The sequence below is a fragment of the Cladosporium halotolerans genome, assembly GCF_011745625.1.
Source record: "Cladosporium halotolerans strain TM138-S3 chromosome Unknown Sca17, whole genome shotgun sequence".
NCBI classification, from domain to species: domain Eukaryota; kingdom Fungi; phylum Ascomycota; class Dothideomycetes; order Cladosporiales; family Cladosporiaceae; genus Cladosporium; species Cladosporium halotolerans.
Window position 1 is genome coordinate 354041 of NW_027191468.1, and position 16876 is coordinate 370916.

A 16876-nucleotide genomic window follows, 5' to 3' on the forward strand; every position below is an offset into this window, starting at 1 on the left:
GAATATGGTATGCCTGCTCAGAACGCTCGTAGCAAAGAAAAAGCACACAATGCAAGGGACAAAAGAAAATGGTGCTCGTGAGGCACTCAAGGACCGCCTTTGGGTGCCTGATTCCATCGTTTTATGCTCCGGACACCGGCATTGACAACGACGAACTTGGACTCCTTGGGATCATAGCAGGCCTGAACGTCAAACATGACCCTGGCTTTCGTTCCTCTGACATCCATAAGGCCCTGAACGACGAAAGAGCCTCTGGGCGGCTCCAGCTTCTTCGGACGCCAGCCTTTCATCAGTTGCTGCGTGAAGACATGTCGTGCGATCTGGAACTCCACAGGATTGATCAAGTCTGTCGATGACGGCAGAGGAAGTGAGAGCTGCCAGGGAAGGGGAAGGGGAAGCGGAGTGCGCTCTTCCGAGGCCCTAGGAGATGACTGTGCTTCGTTCGCAGCAGAAGCGGCGCTGACCAGAGAGCCAGGAGAGCCATCGGGAGAAGTTTGCGCCTTTCCGCTGACTGACGAGCCTCCGCGTCCAGACTTCTGCTTCTCCATCATTTCGAGAGCAAGCTTGAATCGCTCTTCCACGCTGAAAGGATTCGCCTCCTCCCAACCGAGAGCCTGTTTCAGCTTTCTGTACTGAATGCCACCGAAAATCATAGCAGTCGCAAAGAAGCCCTCAAATGTCGCTTTTGGCCACAGTGCTCGCGTGGTTCGGTGGTAGGTCTCGGGGCTGATCTTTTGCGGGCTCCAGGCGATAAAGTCGTCTCCAATTTCCAGCCCCGACCGTACGTACTCTTGCGGCGGTCCGTCAGGAAATGAGATCTCGAGCCACCAGCGACCAATCTTCAAATCCTTGCCGGCCTGCATAGCGATTTTGGGGTGGTGCTGTAAGCCTGCGAAGACCAGCTGAAGCAGCTCGTCCTGAATCTTCTTTTGGCGCGGCTTGTCTTTCGCGAACTTGACAAACGCCTGCCACTCCGGATCTGAGCCCTTATAGAATGATCTCGGCAGCTTGGTTGCCCAAGTCATGGGAATGAATGTGCTGTCTTCGTCTGCGAACTCATCCTCCTCGTCCTCCTCTTCGTCTCCCTGCTCCTCCCATTCGCCCTCCTCTCCTGCTCTACGACTGACTGTGTGGTCGCTGGCGTCTTCCTCAATCTCCTCTATTTGTATGTCGATGTGGCGGAGGAGGAACTGGAGCGCCCAGTATGTGGTGCCGGTGTAGACGCAGAATGCAAAGACTTTCTTCCAGGTGAACCCAGCCGCTCTCATGCGCACAGGCTGGATTTGCTTTTGCGAGCTGCCAAATCGAGTCCAGACATTCCGCGATTGTGCACGTGAGGGTAGCTGGATGGGTCGTCCGAGAGGGATCTGTTGGCGGAGGGGCAAGGCTCGAGAAAGGCGGAACATGATGATTGTGGGTAGCAAAGCGATAGTCTACCGCATGCGGCGACGTGGTTAGGGGGTTTCGCTGATGCTGTTTCGTGTTGCGACAAAAGGAAAAGGTGTGGTGAATCGATGATGAGAGAGGGTCTGGCCGGAAGATGGGGATTCGAAGCCGGCGCAGGCAGCGCGCTTGGGGTGGCGGAGCGTCAGATGCGCCATCGATCGGCCGACCTGCCGAGTCCAGAGCAGCAGCTCGCCGCCGCCCTGGACATGTACGCGGCGACATCATCAGGCAGTGAGGACCAGCTCGTGCGGACGACCTGCGCCTCTGTCCACCCTCCTCCATCACCATGAAGCTCATCACTGCGGCGCTGCTGTCAGCGCTCAGCTGCTACACGGAATTGGCTGCTGCTGCGACAGGCTACGTCCTCACTCACAACCCATCAACATCACCCCAGGATCAGCCGTCCCACCAACGACGAACCCTCTCCCCGGAGACGGCAAGGCTGGTACTTGCACAAAGAGCGGGCGTTGAGGACTACCACATTGAGAAGGCTCTCACCAGTGAGGAGATCGAGGCAATCAACGACTACGGCTACAGCACACACTTGTTCCACGAAGACCGCTATGACCATGCGCGCCTTTTCGTCCTGACCTTCGCAGAGGAAGGCGATGCTGAAGGTATGTTGCTGCAGTGCCTCAAGTAATATGATCCTCGCAGTGTACTAACAATGTTCTCCAGCTCTCGCGCAAAAGTACAGCTCCTTCGCTGTCTCCCCTGCCCCCTCCGCACCCGAGACCAAGTCAATGTTCCAGGATCTGTCTGTCCAAAGTGGAGAACCCTACAACACTTGGGAAGAGGCTATGGAGCATATGCGCGGCGCCACCGACATCCGAGAGATGATTATTGGCGACAAGCCTTTCATCCTCGGCCTGCCCATTGAGCGCATCGAGTTCCTTCTGGAGCAGAAGCTCGGAGGTCCCATGACCGTCCTCTTGATGCCTCTCACAGGCGCCGACAAGACCCACTGGGGTAGCTACAGCATGCCCAACACCGAGTTCCCCCTCAAGAAACGCCAGGCCGAGAAGCCCCTCTCCGAAGTCTTCGAGACCGCGTCCAAGGTCGCCGAGGCTGCGCCCATGTCCACTCCTCTCACTACTTTCGCCGACCAGAGCTCCCCTCTCCCCGGAATTCTGCCTGCCTGCTTCCGCTCACAGGCCGACTGCGAGACCATGACGCGCAACTGCACCGGCCACGGCAAGTGCCGTAAGCTTTATCACGACCGCGACGCAGCCAAGGGCCAGAAGGGCGACTGCTACAGCTGCCAGTGCTCTGCCACTAAGGAGGACCGCGGCGAAGGCAAGGTCAAGACGACCTCCTGGGGCGGACCCGCTTGCCAGAAGAAGGACGTCAGCATCGATTTCTGGCTCATCACGCTCTTCTCTGTTGGTCTCATCTTCCTTGTTAGCTTCGCTGTGGGCAACCTTGTGTCTATGGGCGGCGAGGAGCTGCCCAGCGTCATTGGCGCTGGTGTCAGCGGACCTGTTAGGAAGTAGGAGAGAATCTGACCACGATGATGAGATGGGAAGAGAGGCTAGACGGGATATCCGAGCAAGGCATTTGCGAAGGCGTTAGACGGAGCGGCTGTCGACAACTTGTATTTTATACGCGCTACAGGTGCCTTGAATTCCAATTTTGTACAAACATGTTCTGCTTTTGCTTACCACGTTCTACTTCCGTCAAACCTATGATAAACGCGCTGTTGTTCACTTAGAGGGGCTGCTGGTACGTGACATTCTTGGAGGACAACGAAGGACGCAAGCCATAGCTCTTCGTGCCAATCGACGTAACCCCATCTTTCCCAGCTTACTTGCTATTAGGTCACGCCACCAGCTGGACGTAAGATACCAAGAGCCGTGGCAAAAAGTCACTCCGCTTGCTGCCTGGCCGAAGAACCCAATCAATACGCCTGCCACATGAAGCTGCCTACGGTGAAGACACGATCTTGTGTGAAGTTAACAGCAGGAACACTTATGTAGCTTCGCATAGTCCGCCAGCCTGTTCTACTTGCTCGGATCCAACCTTAGCATCTCCACAGCTTGCCACTTCTCGAGTCCGAGGCATCTTCCCGCGCTCGATCGAGTGTGAACGTTTCCAAAGAATACCTCCCCATGGCCCCAAAAGACTACACCGGCGGCTGCCACTGCGGCCTCATCCGCTGGACAGCCCGCATCGACCTCGAAAACAACCCTACGGGCAAATGGTAATCAAACCCAACACGCAAACTTCTTCCCCCCCCCCCCCCCAAATCATCAAACACACAAAAGGTTACTCGATCTCTAATACCCCATCCGCATCAGCAACTGCACCTCCTGCCTCAAAACCCGCGCCTGGGAGCTCCTCGTCGCCCCCTCGGACTTCGCCCTGCACCCGTCCAGCGACCCCGCCAACCTGACCGACTACACCTTCGGCAGCAAGCGGGTGCACCACCTGTTCTGCAAAACCTGCGGCGTGCGGTCCTTCGGGCGCGGCGACCTGCCCGGCTGGCTGGGGGAGTTTGTGGCGGTGAGCGTGGTTTGCTTGGAGGGCGTGAGCGATGCGGAGATGGCGGGGTTGGAGGTTGTGTTTAGGAATGGGAGGGAGGATAGGTATGGTGAGGAGCCGGCGGTGACGGGGCATTTGTAGGGGTTGGGGGTGGGGTTTGGGGTTTGGGGTCTTTTGAGGGAGGGAGGGAGATAGGGGTGCGTTGCTTTTGTTTGCGCGGGTTGTTGTTCGCTTTCGTTGCTGACTGATTGACGTGTGGAAGGGCTCCGCTTTCCTTACGACTGGGTGATTGGGAAATCGTCGTCGTTCGAACAGTTGGAAATGTCAAAATCGCTGTTCGATCAGAAAAGTGGATTGAGCGATGGCCGTATACCAATGCACTATCACGCCTGCCAAAAGCTAGGCGGTTTCCGCTCGCTCTCAAGATCCGGTTCGCAAAAGAAAATGACCAGCCGCGAGAAAAAACATAACAGAAAGGGGCCAGGGAAGCATATACAAAGCGCAACAGAGCGCAACAGCCAAACTTTTCCTTTTTTTCCCTCTGTGTGTGTTGTGTGCGTGTGTGTGAGTGTGGTCCATATCCATGTTCAACATCCACATCCCTTTTCCATCCCGTCCCAAACCCACGCTCCCCTAATAAACGAAACATCCGACCCTCCGGGGGACATAAAAAGAAAGAACAGACCCCCCGCAAACAAAATACAAAACCCCCAAACATCACTCCGGCCTCAACCCCGTCGCGTCCCCCCTCGCAACCCTCTCCAGAGTCATCGCGCTGATAACCGCAGCGCCCAAGCCCGACCCGTCCGCCGCAGCCGTCATGACGATCGGGTCCTCGTCCCTGGCCTCGTCCCAGTCGAAGACCTCCGCCATCGCCTGCGCCCAGCGCGCCTTGAAGCGCGCGTTGTTGTACACGAGGGGGTCGGCGGCGACGTGGCCCGCGGAGATGTCCTTTTTGCGGCAGATGGCGCTGACGCCGGCGGTGCAGAGGCGGGCTCCGCGCGTGGCGACGAGGGCGGCGGCGCGGCGGACGAAGAGGCGTTCCGCGGCGGTGGGGGAGAGGGCGAGGAGGGTGGTGAAGGCGGCGTGCGTGGAGGTTAGGCTCGGGGAGGCGTCGTCTTCGATGTTGGCGAGGAAGCCGGTTTTGATTATGAAGGGCGTCAGGAGCTTTGAGGGGTCTTGGTTTTTGAAGAGGAGGCCGCGGGAGTGCAGGTCGACAAGGACTTGGCGGAAGATCTCGCCGAGGTACATGCCGGCGGACATTTTTTCGAAGGTTTGCTCGCCGGGGCGGGGGGATTCTTTGTCGATTGTTTTGTCGTAGGGTGTTCGTGGGAGGATGCGCCGGTCGTTGTCGAAGGCGCCGTATTCGCAGTTGATGGCCATGGGGAGGTTCTCGGGCAGGCCGCCGAGCTTGGCGATCGAGCCGCAGTTTTCCATGTAGGAGGCGTTGCAGCCTGTGCCGAAGATGGCGCCCATTATTGTTTTGGGGTCGCTGTATGCTGAGGCGATCATGGCTCCGACTGTGTCGTTGATGAGCGCGACGATCTGGATTGGTAAGCCCTGGGATTTGTTAGCATCTTGGGTTGGGACTGGTTGAGGACCTTCAAACAACTGACTCGTTTGTGTAAGGCCTGCCGTAATTGGTCTGCAACGTCATGACCTTCTACACCTTTGATGTCGAAACCTTTCGTCCACGTCTGCAATACACCCTGGTCGATGTATTCTTGTGTGGCGGGATATGAGAATGTGAAGCCCAGAGGAATGACGGTGCCTTCTTCGGGCTCGATATGTCGTTTCGTCATGAAGTCTTCCATGGATTCGGCCAGGAAGCTCCATAATTGGTCGGCCGTGCCGACCTTGTAGTCTTTGGGGATGTGGTAGATTTCTTGGTCGGATTGGTTTTCGCCTTTGCCTTCGTTAAGGGTGACCCAGCAAATCCGGAGTTTGGTGCCGCCAAGGTCTATTGTGAGGTACTCGCCACATTCGTGGCCTGAAGGGAAGCCAAGCACCCATGTCGGAAGCATAGGCTGCGTGAGACGTTAGTGCAAGTCACAACGACGACGATCGAGACGGATGCATTACCAGATTGCCGCCTTCGGATTCGAGACCTAATCGAGGTTAGCCGACGGTGGTCGAAAGGCAGCACGATACATCGAATGCGATGCGATGCAGTGCTGCAAGGACAGAGAGACGTTACTGGGTAGGAGACAGCGCGATACACGCGAGAGACCCTGACGCAGTTCATGTTCGAACTGCAGGCTGACCTCTTTGAGCTTGGCGGCGTCGACGGTGAACATGTGCTCCAGCTTCCGCAGCTCCCGGTCAAGCTCGGGCGAAAGAGCAGTCAAGTCGTCTGTACTGGCGCAGGTCAGTCGCATGAGGTACACGCCGTGATCACAACGGAGGGTGGCTGACCGTAATGCGCATCTTCGCGCTTCGAGTCGCGGCGCTTGTCGTCGTCCAGCGGCATGGCGGGCATGGTGTAGGCGGGCAAGCGGCTAGTGTGCAGGCTGGTGGGAGCAAGTGGGGAATACAGACGAGGGTGTCATCAGAAGGCGGAGGCGGCGGAGGAGATGTACAGTCGCAGGTGGCGCGTGGCGTTGGAGGAGTCGTGTGCTATGTTTCCAGGCGCTTCCTCCCTCGGAGCGCAGGCAAAGGCAAAGGCAAAGGATCAGATGAGGCGTCGCGGGCCCTGCTGGGTCGAGGGCCGGCCTGCTGGTGCGGCGTGTGGGCGAGCGCGCGAGACACACGGCGCCGGCTGCGGGCAGTGAGTCGGCGTCTGCTGCCTCGGCGCCGCGCACGTGGTAAGAGTGGTATAGCTGCGGCACGCCGGAGCCGAGGACGAATGGGAGGGGCAATTAGTAAGGAGCGGTACGGCAAGGCAGTGAGGCGAGGGCGCGGGCGGACGAAGGTACGCTGCGAGAGGAGTGGTGTGTCGGTCGGAGCGGCGGAGTCTGAACAATGAATGGCAGGGCACGAGTCGCAGATTACTGAGCAAGCAGGCAAGCAAGCAAGCAAGCATGGCGATGCGGCGGCGGGCTCGTCGACCGGCGCGGCCGCGCTAGAAACCATCGAAGGCCGCTCGCGCGCTTCTGTCCCTCTTCTCTTCGCGTCGGCTCGGCAGCGCCGGCGGAACTTCGCTTGCTCTGTCACGCTCTGTCACGCTACCGCCGCGCGCACGCGGTTTGCCCATGGAGAGCGCGCAGGCCTTGGCGCCACACCAATCCTTCCGCGGGCCATCGAAGAAATACCCAGATCATGTGCAGTAGCCGAGTAGGTACTGTTGCTGATGCTCCTCATGGACACGTGACACAATATGTGCTAGGCCAGTCGCTGTTCTCGCTCATCCAGCCATCCTCCACTCCTAAAATGCCTTCTACTTCTCACACTTCAAACGATACTCCTCACCTCTCCACCAAGCAACGGCTATTCCTGCCACTGTCTGACGCTTGAAGAGAGTTCAATCCTGCAAACAACCCGCCCCACTTGTGATGAGACTGCGGCCTCTGCGTCCTGCTCCAATTTCATGCATGCGCTCCAACTTCCCGCATGCTGCCCAAACTTTCACCACCGACACCGCAGGCCCATAGGCTCGCTACCCGTCTTTTTTCGCTCTTTCTTTCTTCGTTCCACCCCTGGGCCGGGTCTGCACGATAATCATCTCTCCTCCGGCTGTGTCAACCGGCCGCGCTCGGACTTGCGTAGGTCCATGGCGCGGTCGCTACAGGAGATTGAAGGGTTTCGCCGCCGGAAGCCTTGACCAACAACGTGGCCGCCTCACGTGGGCGCAGCCCTACGCGCGGTCTGTCTTGCCGCTTGCTTCGGTCGGCGGCGTTATTACTGTAAACTTACCATGATCCTTCGATCACGGTTGTTTCCCACCGTACCGTGCATGCGTTTTCCGCTGCGCATGGCCCACCACGCGGAACTGCGTCGGAGGAAAGCGTCTTGACGCATATCGGACACCGGATATTACATCTGTGCTGACCATTGCAATTGCCATCGTTTCGAGCGGACGTGACGCTCACAGACCACAGCGCTCTCGCGATTGCTTCTTTTCTTAGCAAAGACCTACTGAGACACAAGACCACCGTCACCTTCTACTACCATTCGGTGCGGTTACCCCGTCAGGAAATTCAACGCGTCGTACAACGTTGACTGCACAAGTTTCACAACAAACCTCTCTGTCGGGAGGAATTCGTCTTGGCGTTGACGTACGATTCCTGGACATCGAGGTTCCCCTGAGACGTTCGCACACGTCACATGCTCTGTTGACATCACTCAGCGGAGAGTCGTCGATGGTGAAGGATCTTTACCTGCGATCTTCATCTCAATCGCATGGGTGTGAAACAATGTACGCTGCAGCATGACCGCAATGGTGCGAGTGTGACGATATTTGCCAGATTTCAAGCTATAGTACAGTATGTCCAAGGTGCATTCCTGAGCAAAAACAGCAAAAGAAATCTCGTCAGATGTTGAATATCGATAGTCTTCATCTCAACAATTGCCTGCAGATCACCAATTCCAAGCACAAGCATGACAAGCATCAATTCCGTACGCTTGCAGCCAGCCACTGCAGGAACACAAACGCGAGAAGCCAATGATCTCAACCAAGCCTGGACGACTCCACAAAACCTCCAGACTTTAGCCTTCCTCGGAGAAGATCAGTGGATCGTGAGCTTTTCTTGGTTGAAATGACGCAGAAAGCGGGTATCGGCGAGACCCTTGCGCACGCTTGTGTTGCTCCGGGAGAGACAACGCCTCTTGGATTAAAGAGGGTGGCTGCACGCTTGAAGAGCTCTGAACGTATCTACCAACCACCTCTTGAGGTAAACCTGTGCTCTTCTCACGATCACGCATCTGATTTCTAGCAACATTGATCGGCACCCTTTGTTTATCCCGCCAAGCAACAATGTACACCACAACCCTCCTCTCCCTCCTAGCCGGCAGCGCCCTCGCGGCCCCCACAGGCCATCTCTCCCGCAGACAAGAAGACTGCTCCTACTACCCCAACCAAAAAGACCAAGCATCCGGCACCTACATCCTGCGCGTCGAGCCCGTCGCGGCCTCCAACATCACTCTGACCAACAACTCCACCGCCGCCGCCACAAACGGCTCCCTCCCCCACCCCGACAACACCAACACCACCGCCCTCGGCTACCTCGACGCCCTCAGCACCTCGCACGCCCTCCTCGCCCCCTCCCGCGCCTACGCAAGCGAAGCCTTCAACGCGCCCAACTGGAACACAAACCAGAAGCTCCTCTTCTGGCCCGGCAACAGCGACCAGGCCTACGAGCGCGGCTTCAACATCGACCCCTCCGCTCTCTCCGGCCCGTCCGACGTCGCGCCCGTCGTCTCGACGCCCGGCTGCGGCACGCCGCTGGTCGATTTAGTCGACGAGTCTGAGGAGAGGGGCGCGTGTGGCATGGCGGGGAGGAAGGTGAGGGCGCAGACGGGGTGTCCGGCTTGGGGGACGACGAACGGCGGGAACGACGAGTGTACGCTGCAGAAGTTTTTCGTCTGCGACAACACGGGGTTGCAGGGGATTTCGGACGAGCAGCAGGCGGTCTTTTACGGTGTTGCGGAGACGGCGGTGGCGGGCGAGAATTGTCAGGAGGTGCAGCTTGTTAGTGAGTGTCCTTGAATGAGGTATGGCATGGGAAATGGGATGAATGACGGGACGGATGATTGGGAGGGAAGGGAAGGGAGAAATAATACGCTCACGACCGATACGACTACACGATACAACACAACAACTACAAAACCGAAGCATGACACACAGCAGCATAGCATAGAACAGCACGAGAATAAAATAATACAAAGGGAGGGGCCGTGCGCTCCGGCCTATCCCGCCTGATAAAACTACACGCAGCCGTCCCCTTTCCAACCAACATACCCCTACCCTTCCAAACAGAACAGAACAGAGCAAAAACCCTACAATCACCTACCTCCCCTCTCCAAACCCAAGAACTAAACGATCCTACAACCACCCAATCCCCCCACCCCCCAAAATCTCCAAATCGCTCCTCAAAACCCACCCATCCCCCCCAGCGCGCCCCAGCACCTCCGCCCGCCTCACAGCCCCCAGCTCCCCAACCCTCAGTACAAGACTCCCGTCCACGACACCCCTGGCGCCAAAACCCTCGGATTCCACAGCGCGGTAAGCGCGCGGGTTCAAGCCCGCGGCGTGCTCGAGCGCGGCGCCGAGGTGCGCTTCGAGCGCGCTGAGGCGGCGGTAGCTGGGCTCGTCGAGGGGGGTTAGGAGGCCGATGGAGCCCGTGAGGGTCGTGGTGAGGACGTGGTAGAGGGGGGTTTGCTGCGCGGAGGCGGGGTCCGGGGAGGAGTCCGGGAGGGGCTGGGCGGCGAAGGGGGCGAGGGTGGAGGGCACGAGGGTCATGGAGGTGGGGTGGTGGCCGAGGTGGAAGGTGCTGCGGTGGAGGAGGCGGGAGCCGGAGAGGGACTTGGGGTTCTCCGGGTCATATTGCAGCACGTGCAGGTCAGCGTGGGCGTCGGCGGCGAGGATGTAGAGGTGTCCGGCGTCGGCAGGAAGGAACTCCGCGCAGGCGACTTCGAGGTGCGAGCGGGATTTGCCGAGCACGGTGAGCTTGTAGGGTTCCTCGGTGAAGGCGCCGAACCACAGACCTTTCCAGACGTCGGCGCCGAGCCAGAGGCCGGTCTGCGAGAGGGTCTTGAGGCTGGTCATTTGGCACTGGGCGTCAAGGAAGGCGACGGGCAGGCAGGAGCCGTCTTCCTTGAGGCCGCGGACCATGAGCTTTTGGCCCTGCGCGGTGCCGATGAGGCCGCCGAGGAAGGGCTCGATGGCGGTGACGGAGCCGCGGGGCTCTTCGCGGGAGAGGACATGGAGTTTGACGCCGGTTTCGGCGTCGTCGGGTTCGGGGACGACGTCGAGGATTTCGAAGACGGTCAGGGCGCCTTTGGCGGGCATGTCTTCGCCGCGGAGTTGGGCGGAGCCGACGACGACGAGGGACTTTTGCTCGTGGGTGAGTTCTGATGCTTCGAGCTGCATGACTTTAAGGGTGGTGATGGTTTCCGTGTAAGGCATTTCTACTGAATGCAGGATGCGTCGTGACTTTGCTGATAGCAGGTGCAGAGTGTATTGTGGGACTTGAGGGCGGACGGCGATATCTGTCTTGTGTTAGCAAGAGCGTTGCGTGAAAGTGCTGACATGAGTGCATGTCTCTTCTAGATTAATAAAGTCACGCCCAATCGAGCTGTCGTACGACAACTGATTGAGAAGGGACTGTTGATCTTGCACCAACTATAGACGTCTCTCCATGTGAAGTCGAAGTAGACGTATATGCTCGTGGCGCGAACGAGTCAAGGAGAGAGAATGGAGACTTACCGTCCTGCTCGGGATGCCGACCGTCTTCTTCCACAAACATGAAGTCGACTAGCCGGCATGTTGCAACAATGTACAAACCCCTGCCGTCGTGGTAGGAGATCTGTCGCACTTCCTCAACAGGGTCGCCCAGCGGCATTTTTCGAACTGACCATCCCGTGCCAAACCACACGTCTGTCGGAATCTTGCACTCTTGCAGATTGCCATCAATGTCGAGGACAGCGAAGCCCCGGTTACATGTAGACACATGCAAGGGCGATATGGCCCGGCACTTCTGTAGACGCAGAGGGACGATCCGTGGCAGAGAAGTCGCGTGCTTTGTAATGAGACTAGGCGCGCTTCCTGAGACGGATACGACGTTGTATCCTGCGAGATTTATTGACCTCAAGGGCGCCAGGCGAGAGGCTTCTTCGTGTGTCGACTCGTACCTCGGTACGTACGTGTTGGGCACTTTCCTGAAGCGCAAATTATTGTGCCAGTCGCTGGATGAAGGCTTCGTGGGGAAATAGAAAGGGTCGTAAATCGTGAAAGTGTCAGTGGCGTTCCTGAGAATCAGGTAGGGATCGCTAGCATCTGTAGGCCCGATGTCGGCCACAATGAGCTCGGTCAAAGTTTCCCTTGCGCCTACGCGACGTTGAGTGCTGTCTGTCGATAGGATGGGGGGTAGGTGGGACAAGTTCAGTGCCGTGAAGATGGGCTTCAGCTCTGGCAGAGAAAAAGCATGCAGATTGCCATCCTCCCGCAACAAGAACACTGAGGCTTGCTGTTGTGTGAGACGGCCATTGTAGATGCAACCACTCAGCCATCGAGACTCTTTCAAAGTAGCGTCTTCAGTCTCAAGAGGCTCAACATCGCCATTTTTCTCGACTTTTAGAACCTGTATGCTGCTGTCGTCCCGGAGAACTAGCAAGTAAGGATCGCAGAACGATGTATGAGCGATTTTCAACTCGGCTTCCGATTCTTCGTCAATCATGGGAATGATTTGACTCAGCCCTAGGTTTGCGTCGTATGTCCGTACTTCATGCTCCCTGCACTGGACGACACGTGTGCGATTGGCAAGAGTGCCGATATCGATGGTCTCTCCTTCCTGCTCGAACTCGGTGTCTGTTCGCTCGACGTACGGGCCGCTTATCGCATCTTCGTCTTCTTTTTGACCTTCGGTCTCAGGTCGAGCGTAAGCCTTGGTCGATTCGCCATTATAGACGAAGAGGTAGTTGTCATGCAAGTCCTCGGAAGCTGAGGGCTCCCTTGCAGCACCAATGCTCCAAACACTCTTGGCACCATCGATTGCGTTCTCGCGACCAAACTCAGGAATGAGCTGCTTGTTCAAGAAAGCAAGGCGGCTTCCTCTGTCACGCCCCACAGATGCAACTGCGTCAAGTCCGTTTTGATTGGATTCTGCCGGCTTGCCAAAGCAAAAGTTATTGATCGGCCCCAAAGAGGGTAGTCGGTCGACTTCGCGGAATCGATACGATGAGACTGGCTGGGCGGCAGCTGCTGCCGCGGCAGACTGTGATTTCTGAGCCGCTGCGGGAGCTGTTCCGTAGAGGTCGTCCTCTTCCACATCGTTGTCCTGATCCTCCGAATCCGCGTCTTCGTTGTCTTGAGCCATTTGAGCATAAGATCGCTTACGACTGATTGCAGTCGTCGGGTTGTTGCTTCGGAGCAATACCGAATCGCCGAGGTCACTTCCAACAAAGAATTCGCCAGACTGGAACGAGGCCACGCATGAGGGTGCAGACTCTGGGGAGTCGCCGCCGTTCCCTGTAGCGACCTTGACGACCTGCATACCGCCCACATTACGGCCTTGCATAGTGAAACGCAAAATGGCAAGGGTTCCATCGCGCAAAACAACAAGCAGGTCGCCCGCGGAGTTGTTCAGTGGCTCGATCTCGCAGTCTTCCAGCTTCAGACCGAGACTTGATTGGTCTGCCATCGCGTAATCGCTGCCTTTGCTGGCAAATTCGTTGACCGCGATGGCGGTGGTCTTGCCGCTCTGATCAACGTGAACGAACTCGTTGGTGCCGACCAATAACGCACCACCGACCGGCAGCGAAAGCGGAACAACCTTCCAAAGATCGGATGGGAGGCCCTGCACGGCTACAAGAACGGTCGAAGCCCGTTGTTCCAGATCCAAGGTGCCAACGGTGTATGTCATGATATCCTTGCGCAGATCCAGAAGAGCACTCGAAGTCTGTGAGGCGGAAGCTAAAATGCCTAGGGTAGGTTCACGGTACTCGTAGAGAAAAGCAAGATCCACGGGGTGTGTCAGATTCGGTGCCACTTGGGTCAATGTAGAGACGAAGGACGCTTTGTACGGAGTCTGCACAGATTCGCCGTTGACCAGAGTCTGCTGCGCCTGCCGCTTATCCTCATTGTCCGCTTCCACTTCCAGCTCCGCAAGGTCGTCTCCCTGTTGTCGAAAGGGCAGTATGGCCAGGTGGCGCTGGCCAAATTGAAGTGCAGCGCATCTTGAACTTGGATCCACCGTCAGGATGCTAGCAGTGTCTCTGAGAGACGGGCCAAATGGCTGGGCAGGGATGTTTTCGCCTTCGTAGTAGTGAATGGAGATGGTATTGATGCGGTGGTTCTCAGGATCCCAGTCGATCAGCGATAGTTTCGCATCCCTGCTCGCAATAAGGATCGCGTCGCCTCCAGACTTCCCATTGAGTATTTTGACACGCTTCAGTGCAGTCACTGTCCCCGACAATGTGTATTCTCCCACGAGGCTCAACTTGCGCTCGGTGCCCTCGTCTGTCTCGTCTTCATCTGCTGCGCCATTCGCTGTCGCATTCGGTAGCGCGCTTCGCAACCTGAAGACCTGGAGAAGAGAGGTCTTCGCGACTATGAGGTTCTCTTCATCCGGCGCAAGAAAGGGCAAAGTGATCGCATGGGAAACGGCCGTAGGGGGAATGAGCTCCGTGTAGCACTGCATTGTCGCGGTGTTGGAGCCGATAGGTCATTCACTCCATAATCTCACTTGCGTGGCAACTGAGTCTCTTTCTGAGCTCTGGTCAGTGGACAGCAAAGGAATGGCGCGTATTGATTGAACCTCACAGCCAGCGCAACGCGACTCTCCAAATGTTCGAAGCTGAAGCTCAAGCTCAAGGGTGCGGCATGCTTCCGTCCGCCGGCCAGCCGTCCTCGCCGCCCCTCCTCAGCCGCACACCAGCCACAGGCGGCAGGAAGCAAGCGCCACGGCGTCATGATGGGCACGTCTCGAGCTTGCCTGCTTTCCTGTTTCGACGCGAGTGGTGTCTGATGAGGTCTGCTTCACTATTCACCAACATCCCGTCTTCGAGGGATACACTGCCTACCGGACAGGCACTTTTTCCTGGCCCGCTGCAGCTTCTGTTCTGACATTGTGCCACCATGGCGCTCATAGCGACCTCCCTCATCTGGGTGGCATACGCCGTCTGCCTGGCGATCCTGTTCTTCATTTCGGGCATCTTCGTCTTCGTGTACCAGAAGCCCCACGAGCGCGGTTTCGTGGTGACGCTGGTATGCTTCATAACAGTGTTGTCTCTTCTCGCCACTGTGCTACTACTGCCCGTGGACGTGGCGCTGGTATCGTCCACCACGAGCATCAAACTTGGCGCAAAGAAGGACTGGGCGACTCCTGACGCCGTCGACAACATTCTGTTCCAACTGAAAATCGTCTACTACACGCTGTACAGCCTCGATGCTGTCATGTGCCTGCTGGTCGTGCCTTTCACCTACTTCTGGTACGAGGAATACGACGAGGTCGCTACCGAGGATGGCACGCAGACCGTCGGCAACAGACTCTGGGGGGCTTTCAAGTACACGATTGTCTTCATTGCTCTTTGCCTGATCTTGTTCTTGGTTGGCTTCTTCATCCCGGTGGCGAAGGAAGCAAGAGACGACCACCGTGATCTGGATTACTTCAAGGATCTCTTGACAGAAAACCGTGAGTTCTGAACGCGTCCCCACGAGGAGGTGACAAGCTGACAGTTTCGCAGATGGAGAGCGTGCTTTGACTTTCGCAGTCGGTGTGCTCATCACCATCGGTACAGTGCTGTACTGCTGTTACACTGCGCCTGGTCTGGCTCTGCTGCCACTCACGCTCATTAAGTCTGCGCCGAGAGTGTCCGCACCGCAGCTCGCTGCTTCCACTTCAAGTCAGCTTGAGCAGAACCGCGAGCGTCAGAGGCAGCTGGAAGGCCGCAATGAAGGTAGAGATGGCGGACTTGACTCCCGCGATCGAAGGGAACTCGAGGCACTCGTCCGTGAGGAGCGCACCCTTGTCCGTCGTGAGAGGCTTGCCTCTGAGAATAGCGGAGAGGGCCACAACTTCCTCGTCCGCACCTGGATCAAGCTTGAAGCTGTCTTCCGCCCTCTGAAACTTCTCGGTGGCCTGCTTCTGCTTCTCGTCTCTCTCTTCGTCTTCGCCAGCATGCTGATCACCTGCATCGACAAGATCAAAAACTCTGTTTGCAGGTCCCACTGCGGCTTCCTTCTCGGACACACGAAGATCTTCAACCCGATCAATTACATCCTCACGGTGTCCAGCCGTGTCTTTCCCATCGACTATACTGTCTTCCTCCTTCTGACTATGCTGTTCTTCGCCTCGTCAGTCGTAGGCATGGCCACATTGGGCATTCGCTTCCTCTGGATCACCCTCTTCAGAATCCGCAAAGGGCAGACGACACCCAACGCCATGCTCATGGCCACAGTGCTCCTCACCCTGATCGTCCTCGCGCTGAACTACGCGCTCGCAATGATCGTCGCCCCGCAATACGCCACATTCGGCGCCCAGACCTACTGCGACCGCCCCATGCACGGCGACCAGCAACCCGACTGCAGCAACCACCGCAAAGCCATCAAGCCCTGCTCGGAGCGCGCCGACAACCCCGCCAGCGACCTCGTCTGCACGCCGACGGCCGTCAGCACCTTCCTCAACCGCATTACGGTCAACTTCCCCTTCCTCGGCGTCGTCGACTTCTGGGCGCAGTTCGCTTTCCTCGGCATCTTCCTCGTTGTCTTCCTCGTCATGCTGTTCCGCGTGCCGAGGCTGGACGAGGAGCAGGTGGACGACGACTTGCGTGAGGAGGAAGAGGAGGGACTGCTCGCTAGCACCGGTAGGCGCTTCGGTGCGACTTGGCAGGACATCACCGGTCGCGCTTCGGGTGTGAAGAGGGCTAATTACGGCGCTGTCAATGGCAGTGATGCTGCGGCTGATAGGGGCACTGCGGACCAAGGTGAAGAGGGACCGGTGAATGGTACCCAGGGTGGTGCCAACAGAGATTCTAACTGGTGAGAAGGGGTTGAGTGGGCGGTTGTATTAAGATGTTCAAGAATGGCTGGGGTGGAGCAGATTTCATTTGAGTATGACATGTGTATGCGGAAGATACCTAGGAATGCATTATGAATATTTCGAAGGCGCAAGCATCACACAATCTGGAATCGTCGTGATACACGGAAGCAACGTTACCAGATATAAAAGCCGATGGATGTGTTCTTCCTCTTCCTCTTCCGATGTCAAAAGATCAGACAGAGTCAGACCAGGTATCTAAGAAACCTTAACCCAGACTCCTGCAAATGCAACCATGACCCATCGCTCGCCCCCAA

The 16876-nt window shown here is 57.3% G+C and overlaps 6 protein-coding genes across 6 annotated transcripts; 3 read left to right on the forward strand and 3 right to left on the reverse strand.

The window, feature by feature from the left end:
- Positions 1-86: 86 nt before the first annotated feature.
- On the reverse strand, positions 87-1406 carry WHR41_05068 (uncharacterized protein; the record flags this gene model as incomplete). The annotated part of the gene is made up of 1 exon (XM_069373673.1): positions 87-1406. The coding sequence occupies one exon, from the start codon at positions 1404-1406 to the stop codon at positions 87-89; it is 1320 nt and encodes a 439-aa protein (XP_069228938.1).
- A 271-nt stretch (positions 1407-1677) lies between these two features.
- Positions 1678-3089, forward strand: WHR41_05069 (uncharacterized protein). The gene is made up of 2 exons (XM_069373674.1): positions 1678-2063; positions 2125-3089. Exons 1-2 carry the CDS (start codon positions 1733-1735, stop codon positions 2937-2939), a joined length of 1146 nt encoding a protein of 381 aa, XP_069228944.1. The 5' UTR covers positions 1678-1732; the 3' UTR covers positions 2940-3089.
- A 248-nt stretch (positions 3090-3337) lies between these two features.
- WHR41_05070 (uncharacterized protein) lies at positions 3338-4542 on the forward strand. The gene is made up of 3 exons (XM_069373675.1): positions 3338-3646; positions 3744-4124; positions 4190-4542. Exons 1-2 carry the CDS (start codon positions 3555-3557, stop codon positions 4066-4068), a joined length of 417 nt encoding a protein of 138 aa, XP_069229042.1. The 5' UTR covers positions 3338-3554; the 3' UTR covers positions 4069-4124; positions 4190-4542.
- A 102-nt stretch (positions 4543-4644) lies between these two features.
- WHR41_05071 (uncharacterized protein) lies at positions 4645-6577 on the reverse strand (the record flags this gene model as incomplete). Its single annotated transcript, XM_069373676.1, has 5 exons — positions 6343-6577; positions 6125-6280; positions 6010-6035; positions 5544-5954; positions 4645-5487 (listed from the first exon to the last, which is right to left on the reverse strand). The coding sequence occupies exons 1-5, from the start codon at positions 6404-6406 to the stop codon at positions 4645-4647; spliced, it is 1500 nt and encodes a 499-aa protein (XP_069228933.1). The 5' UTR covers positions 6407-6577.
- Positions 6578-9907: 3330 nt separating this feature from the next.
- WHR41_05072 (uncharacterized protein) lies at positions 9908-14222 on the reverse strand (the record flags this gene model as incomplete). The annotated part of the gene is made up of 2 exons (XM_069373677.1): positions 9908-11073; positions 11291-14222. 2 exons carry the CDS (start codon positions 14220-14222, stop codon positions 9908-9910), a joined length of 4098 nt encoding a protein of 1365 aa, XP_069228971.1.
- Positions 14223-14534: 312 nt separating this feature from the next.
- Positions 14535-16856, forward strand: WHR41_05073 (uncharacterized protein). Its single transcript, XM_069373678.1, has 2 exons — positions 14535-15215; positions 15268-16856. The coding sequence occupies exons 1-2, from the start codon at positions 14660-14662 to the stop codon at positions 16563-16565; spliced, it is 1854 nt and encodes a 617-aa protein (XP_069228934.1). The 5' UTR covers positions 14535-14659; the 3' UTR covers positions 16566-16856.
- Positions 16857-16876: the final 20 nt, after the last annotated feature.

Bases quoted from the DNA above. Each gene is read 5' to 3' on its own strand.
- WHR41_05070 (XM_069373675.1), top strand. From the start codon at position 3,555: ATGGCCCCAAAAGACTACACCGGCGGCTGCCACTGCGGCCTCATCCGC. The intron at 3,647-3,743 runs GTAATCAAACCC...CATCCGCATCAG, and splicing joins AACAACCCTACGGGCAAATG to CAACTGCACCTCCTGCCTCA.
- WHR41_05069 (XM_069373674.1), top strand. From the start codon at position 1,733: ATGAAGCTCATCACTGCGGCGCTGCTGTCAGCGCTCAGCTGCTACACG. The intron at 2,064-2,124 runs GTATGTTGCTGC...AATGTTCTCCAG, and splicing joins AGAGGAAGGCGATGCTGAAG to CTCTCGCGCAAAAGTACAGC.
- WHR41_05073 (XM_069373678.1), top strand. From the start codon at position 14,660: ATGGCGCTCATAGCGACCTCCCTCATCTGGGTGGCATACGCCGTCTGC. The intron at 15,216-15,267 runs GTGAGTTCTGAA...ACAGTTTCGCAG, and splicing joins GGATCTCTTGACAGAAAACC to ATGGAGAGCGTGCTTTGACT.